Here is an 8519-nt window from a genome sequence, read left to right as displayed (position 1 = left end):
AGGGCACAGGCAGAAGGATTTCTCTGGCCTAGGTAAAGGATTCTGGTGAAAGTAAAGATGGACATGTATATCCTTGTGTAAGTCTACGGCCTACTTGACTAACTTTACTTATGGCCAAGGTCAGCAAAATAGCAAGTGAAGCTTACTTCATCAATGAAAATAGGATATCAGCAGCCTAAAAAAAAAGAGAGATGAATATGATTACAACTTCTATGCAAAGGATGGTATTTACCTGAAAAGGGGAAATAAATCAGTCTCAATTTAGACTCTAGTCCAAGTTGTCTCTGAAGAAAGTTACAAATAAGTATTTAGCACTTGTCAAAATTGGTGGATTTGGTGTGTTTATTAATGTCTTTTTGTTTAACAAAGTCTTCCCATAAAGAGCAGGCACAAAGTTTTCACAAAGTGTTTATTTATTAAATACTTTTGACAAAACTGTGTAAATGTACATGAATATCATTATGAACGTACGTGAGCTTACGTTATATAACCCATTTATACCCCGAAAGAAGAAAACCTAATAAAACCTGTAAAAGCTATAATGAATCATTGTCATCTGGGTACAGTGGGTAGTAATGAACACACAGAATGTAATCCGCTCTTCTTTCTAGACCTCTGGCTCTCGCCGAGTGTCAGAAAAAGCCTCATAGCCTTCCCTGCGACTGTGATACAAGCTCCTGAACTTTCTCTGCACTATGAACGCTATGCCAATGGCCAGGATGATTGAAAATGTGGCAAGAAAGCCTGCGACAATCTGTCCCCCTTTTGATGTGGATGCGTGGAGCTGTCTCACATAGTTTCCCACCTCCCCTGGCTTGGCCTGTTGCCATGAATTTGAGTCTCCTGTCCTGAGCCACACCTGATCTCCCTCGGTTATCATAACCAGCGTGGTGTTGTCAACCTTTCTGATAAGTGCTGGGTGAGTGAATGGGGGCAAGTGGATGGGTTTCAGCCGGCCACCTGTAAATGCACCAGACTTCACGCAGTACAGAACCTGGCACCCGTCGCTTATTGTGGCGAGGTGCTGGCTGAACTGTGGTGGGCAGCGAGATTCAGACCGTGCCAGGGGGTTGCCAGCTTTGCAGCTGAAAAAGCCCCCAAAGGGCACGGAAAGTGAAGTAGCCTGTTCATAATCGTTACTCAGACAAACCATTAAACCATTGGACAGAAATTTCAGTGGGAAAAAATGAACTGGACACCCCTTAGACCTAGTTAATGGATTCTCCAGACTTGGGCTGTATAGACCACCAAAGAGGTACCCTGAGTACGGTTTTGTAGCCTGACTTGTGGCACACCAGTAGGTCTCAGCACTTGCTCTCCTAACATAATGGTTAACACGCGAATATTGAACACAACAGTCAAAAAGACAAAAATCAGCGCAATCTTTGTATTGGTCAGTTTGACTGTAAACCTCCTCAATCAAGACAGACTGTAGAAGTGTGGGGAAATAAGGCTCACGGCATGAGAAGGCCCCTGTGTCTGGGTTCTTCTGTTCTTGCACTGCACAAATAGCATCTGCATCTTGAGTGAGTTTGGTACATTTTTGGTAAACACCACCGAACCTTAAGTTGGTCGCTGGGCCTACACAAGAGTTATCGTCAACATTGGCTTGAAAATTGAAGTTTGGTGAACTTATGTTTACACATCCTGGCCGTTTATTAACGTCATAGTACAGCTCTATGGCCTGGCGCACAGACTGGGCCACCTTTTCTACAGTGGTCTCTGGGAGGTCTGGCAGAGTTGCACTGTTCAGAATATAGTGGAGAGGAAGACCTGCTCGGTCAATGGCAACAAGATTGTTCAGCGTGCTCTCTTGCCAGGTCTTTAAAGTGATCCCTGGATAGAAAGAGGTTCCCCCGTGGCTTTGCGTTAGTGAGTGTGCGAGGTGAGTCTTGTAAGAAAGAGTCTCCTGACTCTCCTTCGTGTCCATGTCAAACTTGAGGACTTTGAAAAAGCTCAGACCGGCTGATCTAGACAGTTGAGTTTTTTCACTGTTGTGGTAATAAGATGATTCAACATAGTCTTCCTGCTCTAGAGTGGCCCCTGCATCTACTGAGGTGATCACATGGGTGCCATAATTAACCACCATCATATCCGAAAGGAATGTTGCGTTTCGAGTTTGGTTCTTTTGCAGTGCGTCTGCTATTTCCTTTACTTGCTGTATGAAACGTGTGTCTAGGTTGAAGTCGGGATAGGTGTTCACTGTGTATAAGTGGTTGCGCACCTGCCAACACATAGAAATGGAAATGCATATTAAATAGAAGCCACCAATACAAGTTCACAAAGGAATATATGCTATCCAGAGAGCAGTTGATGTACATGAATTTGAAATTTGCACAATTGATTTACACATTATTCATGTAAATCATTATTAGAAAGTGCCCTATCTATTCCAAAATACTAATTACAAATTACTGTACTCATTTGGATGTATACAACCTGAAACCTTTGTTGGGAATACTTACGGGTATATTAAAGTAACAGTATGTAGCAATTGTACTTCAGGGTTAGGGTTAGGATTGGCTATTTTACCTTAAAATAACAGCTTTAAAAAAAAGAGTTTGTCATAGTGTCAAAGTAAGCAAATTTCAACAGGTTTCGCTAGGTTTAGCCGCTAGCATCTCGTTAGCGATTAGCCATTACTCCGTTGTGCTGCTTTGAGGACATTTGTACACAAATTCAGGTGAACTCCATATCAATAGAGTATGGAGAAATGATTATATAATTAAATATGAAGGCAATGTACCTGCACACGAGATGTCACAGAGTTGTCCCGCACTTGATAGGTTTTGGCGCGTTGGCTTTCAGTGGAGAACTTGCCATTCAGCACTGACAAGTAAGAAACGTCTGCATTGATGGTTTTAGAGGTTGAGCTTTCATAGTCCAGCCAGTGTTCCAAAACCTCAGAGCTTCTCTCCACGGCAGTTATCTTCTGCGGCATGACAAACACCTTGTCTGGGATGAGATAGACACCATCCTCGGTGGTCTGACACTGGGAGTAGCTGAAGTTCATGACTCGACCCATATCCCGGTTCCGAAGGTTGTCCCAGCCTCCACCGGGTAGGACCTCCAGAGCTAGGAGGCTGAGGTTCTTGCGGCACTCCTTTAGTCCATTGCTAGGGTGAGGTGGTGCACAAACGGAACCGTAATGCAGGACAGCAAGGATAATTAGACAGGCCAGTCTTGGGTCCATCTCAGTCTATAATGGAACGAAACTCAAGTCTTCACCCTCTGTAAGGTACTTGGTTTACTCTGGTTGTAGGACTTCTGAACACGAATAATGTAGACACAGCAAAGCCTTGTGTGACTTCCTTGGTTGTTTAACTTGTTTCATAGAAGTCCTTGAAAGAAAGAATAGATCTAGTTAACCACAGATAGCTCCCTACAACAAAGCACTTCAAGCAAAGAGGATGCCAGACTAGTTCATGCTTTGTTCACACTTGCTCTCTCACTAACCGCTAACCCCCCCCCCAATCACAGTTGAGTGTTAAGGCCAAAATATGCTTCTACGACTGCGTTCTACGACTGGCCACGCAGTTGCTTCAACGGACTTGTGAACCCAAACTTGTGAGTTAAAAAAAAAAGATGGACGTTTTTTTTAAATGACCGAGAAATAGACACTGTGCAATGTAAAAACCCCTGTTATTGTAACTGAAAAATACATCTGAGGGGATTTGCGAGGTGTCTGAGCATGCTACTACCCACAAGGTAAACAGCATGGGTTGGACCAATCACAGCCCTTCGGTCTCCGTGGGCTCTCAGTCATTTCGACGGATAGATAAAAAAAAACTGTGAGGCCACGGAGAGGGCTCTGTGTGTGTGCGTTAAAGGCCGACCATAAAACAGGCTTTATACTGTTCTGACTGGGCCGTGAGTGTAGAGGAGGCCCAGGCAGGGATGGATTACCAAACGGCCCAGGAATGCTTTGAGTCTAAAAAAAAATACAGTAAATTGTCAGTGGGCGGGTAAGGAACTTCAACCTGCCGCTGTCGTCTCACCAATGGGTTGCTCTCTAATATGAGCAACTAATACACTGAATTTCAACCAGAGAGAGAGTGGTCAGAGATCATTGTCGTAGTCAATGGATGTGAATTTGGATTTTTCGTTGCAAAACGATTTTGTTAGGTTGCCATTTGTGCAACAGCTTAATACTGAAGAGAAAGGGTTGGGGCAGACTAAAAGTGCTAAAAAACAGCAAGAAAGTGAGAACTTTTTTGACCCAACGAATGCTAAGACTGCATGGTTAACTGCTAGCACGACAGAAGAGGCTATACTGTTGGCTATGTGTGCTGTTTGATAGGACAGCTGTGTGTGCTAGAAATCCTGAGGTTACCACAGGCTTTGCAGATTTATCCAATTTGGTTAGAGCAATTGACATCCCACCTTACATGTAGTCTTAGATTAAAGCTTTTCGGCAAAATAAGGATTGACCAGCCCTTTGATAAAGCAGTTGCCATAAGCATCCAAAAGCACAATAGCCAGGTAACTAAAAACGTGAGATAATGAAGAGGCTCAACAGTGTGGTGTACTTTGGAAAGCAAGACCTGGCATTTCGTGGGCATGATGAATCTGCTCTTTGTTTGAACTGGGGTAATTTCATTGAGCTAGTAAATGCCATGGCAAGAGCTTGCTTCCCATTTACAATCTTCTACGGTGTTCACAATGTCCTGTACCATCCAAAATTAACTCATCTCTTGCATCGCTGATGTGGTACAAAGTGAGGATGATACTGACATAAGCTTGTGCCTTTCATTGCCGTTGTACTCCGGTAAGTTAGAAAAAGTTTGTGTCCAGTGACGAACCAACTTCCAAAAGTGCTAGATCATACTGTATGAGCAACAGTGCAGCACGTCCAAAAATAAAAACAATACAAATAATATTAAACAAAAAACTACGAGTTGAATGCGGAGCCATAGTTAGTGCGATCTTCCTACTGTGTTCATGTACATACACAATACCTTCAGATTTTCCCATTGCAGAACGTAAAGCAAATATAGACATACCCCAAATTTGACTTCTCAGTTTAGTTTGCTGTGGATAATTTATGCAGCATGTTTAGTTTGGTCATGCATTCCAGCTGTGGCTAAAGACATTTTGTCATTTGGTTTATAGGGGAAAATGAAGCTGGACACACTTACAGTAGTGTACTTGACTTGCAGATATATGAGCCACACCCACCCATCTAAACGACCTGCATGTGTGTGCATTGAATTAATGTGTTCATGTTCATGTTCATTCTATTGTCTGTGTGCCTGTCCTTGCTCTCTGCCAGCCGCTGCAGCATATGCACGGGTTGCCATGCACTGCGGGGGGCTGGCAGAGTAGCCAGGGGGCGGGGACACCTGGATAAGAGAACAAGTTACTTGTTGAGCCTTTTTCGTGCTCGCAGTTCTGTGGGAAGCAGCCACAGTATTTGTTGTGTTAGTAGCCTGTGTTATAACGGCCTTATGTTCTGCAATAAATTCACAATTAAAGTAATCAATGTCCGCGTAGTGACTGTAAACCGGTCGTTGGTCCGACTCTATGCCACGTTTACACGAACCCTAGATTGACTGAATCCGGATTCATTTTTGGATTCATTTTTTTATCACGTATACACGGAGCCGTGTCAAGAAAAATGTGCGTTTACATGAACGGAGCGGATCAGATTGAATCCGCTGTAGTATATCTCCCAGGCCTGTTGGTGGCTCTGTAACGGTGCTACAGACAACTGAAGAAAACGGAGAAGAAGACATGGAGCATGCGTATAAAGTGACAGAAGACAGAAGTCGAGATCCATCTAGCAACGTATAGCTTAGCCGCATAGCCTACATTTAATCTGCATAATAACACATTATGGTGGTTAATAAAATCAGTGGTCACAGCAGACTGTAGGTTAAGCGAATAATAATTGTATTTTGTATTGATAATGACGAGTTTAGAACAGTGCAACAAAGCAATGTGCAACAAAGTGCAACATGACATGTCTGAGTTGTTTAAATGCCTGTGCTTTATGGAGAGGCTGAGTTTGAGCACGAGAGACCACAATGCAAGTGGTGTGGATCCTGGATATTTCATGGTTTACAATTGCTTCCAATTTCAAGGTTTTATTACTAACAACAAATGCAGGCTATTGTTGAGAGCTTTGTCCTTCACGCACTGTACCTCTGTAGTAACGTTAACGCTAGGTAGTAGGCTACGCAAGCAGCTATTGTTGTGTGAGGACTAGAGCTAATGTAACATTCATCTTACTGGCGCTAAGCCATCAATGCTGATATATTTATGCAAAAGGCTTCCGCAACGTACACATCAAATGCTAAATCTACACGTATTTGGCGCTTGGTGGATGTTAATTTCGGACCTTGAGGGTAGCATATAATTTTCCTTGGTAGCCTATTGGAAAATTAGTGCATAAGTAGCATACTGATATAGTAAACACAAAAATAATTAATAACTATTGTATTGTAGGAGCCATTTGAGTCCTTTTGAGTAGATATTTCAGTTTGTGTGACTATATTATTATTAGTGATTTAATTTGTATTGAATTATCTTGAATTAGGACGTTGTAGTTGTTTTTGAGTATGTGTGCCCCCTATAGGTCACGGTTGCATTAGGATAAAGGTGTGCCAGGCCAAGGAGAGTGGACGGTTCCGGCCTGCACATAACATCATTGACCGTGACCGTGAAAAAGACTTTAATGCTTTAATTTACTTTTGATGTACGAAATAAATGGAAACAAGTTCATTATATCCACGTCTCATGGACTCTATTTAAATCACGCGTCAAGATACAATCGCCGGAACTCCAAGAAGTGGTCAAACAAATTTGCAAGATTTAGTCAATGGTGACAACTTTGGACCTTTGAATGGATCGTTGCTGGATATTTGTGGATTACCCTTGGAACAAGCACCCTTGGATTACTACGAAGTTTTCATTGAGGAACAAGCCAACGCGGCAGCGCGCAACAAACAAACAAATCAATTAAACTTCATCGGAGGCATGTACGCTTTCCATTGAATGAAATGCAATCTGGATGGACTATACTTTTGAAGACCTTTTTTGTGCACATTTTGAACACAAGAAAGACGGAGTATTTTTGGTTAGAAACCCGATGTTAATTGTTTGAGATAACGTCGGTGAATTGAAGCCGTATGGGCATATATGGACTAACGCAAATGAGAGCAGAATAGAAAAGGCTTTTTTGTAGAAATTCTGGGGATGAATTTGAAAAACAATTTTTGCTTTAACGAATGAAAATTATAAATTGAAACAAGATGGCTGATTCCGTGAAGGAGGCGAGTTTGGGCCTACCTGAAGACGATAGGCTTTCTTTGAGCAGCAACAGTTTCATCCACGGCATCCGTGCAGAGGCAGAAAGAGCAGCACTACTCGCTAAAGGTCGAATTATATTTCGGCGTCGTCCTCGTTACTGATGGGCGGGCGGACGGATTCGGACATACTCTTTTTGATTTATACTTCTCCGTCAGCTGTGGGTGCTGAAAACAATTCACGCCAGAACAGTAGGTGGAGCAACGTTTTTTTGTGAAGAGGAGCTACTCCATGGCGTTTTTGAGTGTTTATAAGTCGTCAGTTGTTTATCTCCCTGCTGTCACTAGCCAGACACGCAACTTTGGATAAGTGCAACAGGTGTAGTCACATGGGTCTTGGAGACAACCAGCATTACAATGGAGAAAGTGTCTAATGCTGTATATTCACTTGAAAACGCAAACTTATCTCCATCATGGTAGGTATTATTTGTGGGAAAAATAGTAGCAATCTATAACAAAATGATATGCTTATCTTACATACACTACAGAAACTATTAAAAAACGATTCAATGAAATTAATACTTGCTTATTTTCGTTGGTATTTTTGTCATATTCTGATTTGCAATGATGATTGCTGGGTAATATGTATGTTGTTGTCCAATGTCAAGTCTCTATTTGATCATGTGACGAGAAGATAGTTAAAAAGAAACCGTCATCTAGAGAATTTAAAACAATACAAAACGAGGGGAAATCTACTGTATGGAGATATTTCTACTTACATTATTCAAAAGTGGAAGACAAAAGGCGAGATAATCACCAGGTGTACTTTCTCATTATGTGTGTGTGTTATCAGTGTTTGTAATACAGTGGTGTTGGCTGCAAGTTAACTCCACTTCACATTAATGTTAGTATCATGTCCTGTGCCGCACGAAATGAATACACGTTGGCTCAGAGGCAAAAGTAGCAACTGATTACCACATGTATGTAACAGGGACGTGCGGTCCTATGAGGCAGGTTTTCTTGAAAAGTAAAAAAAAAAAAAAATTATAAAATAAAATAAATATTGATATTTCTCTACTAATCTGTGGAATAGGTGTAATTTCTGCATGATTCCAATCATTTCGAGCATTTTTATAATCAAAATCGCTGAATTTGCGCATGTCCTATTCAAATAGACGGGAGAAAACAAGGGACGTGCGGTCAGGTTAGGCACCATGTATTGTCTATGGGAGCTAATGAGGCAGTGCCTCACCTAGGATTGCGCAATCGCTC

General features: G+C 42.0%; 1 protein-coding gene across 1 annotated transcript; it reads right to left on the bottom strand.

Annotated features, from left to right (window-relative positions):
- Nucleotides 1-407: 407 nt before the first annotated feature.
- Nucleotides 408-7435, bottom strand: LOC105907273 (macrophage-expressed gene 1 protein-like). The gene is made up of 3 exons (XM_031581913.2): nucleotides 7291-7435; nucleotides 2747-3341; nucleotides 408-2224 (listed from the first exon to the last, which is right to left on the bottom strand). The coding sequence occupies exons 2-3, from the start codon at nucleotides 3191-3193 to the stop codon at nucleotides 608-610; spliced, it is 2064 nt and encodes a 687-aa protein (XP_031437773.1). The 5' UTR covers nucleotides 3194-3341; nucleotides 7291-7435; the 3' UTR covers nucleotides 408-607.
- Between the last annotated feature and the right edge of the window lie 1084 nt (nucleotides 7436-8519).

The sequence above is a fragment of the Clupea harengus genome, chromosome 15 (genome assembly GCF_900700415.2).
Source record: "Clupea harengus chromosome 15, Ch_v2.0.2, whole genome shotgun sequence".
Taxonomy (NCBI): Eukaryota; Metazoa; Chordata; class Actinopteri; order Clupeiformes; family Clupeidae; genus Clupea; species Clupea harengus.
This window is presented reverse-complemented; position numbering and strand designations above follow the sequence as displayed.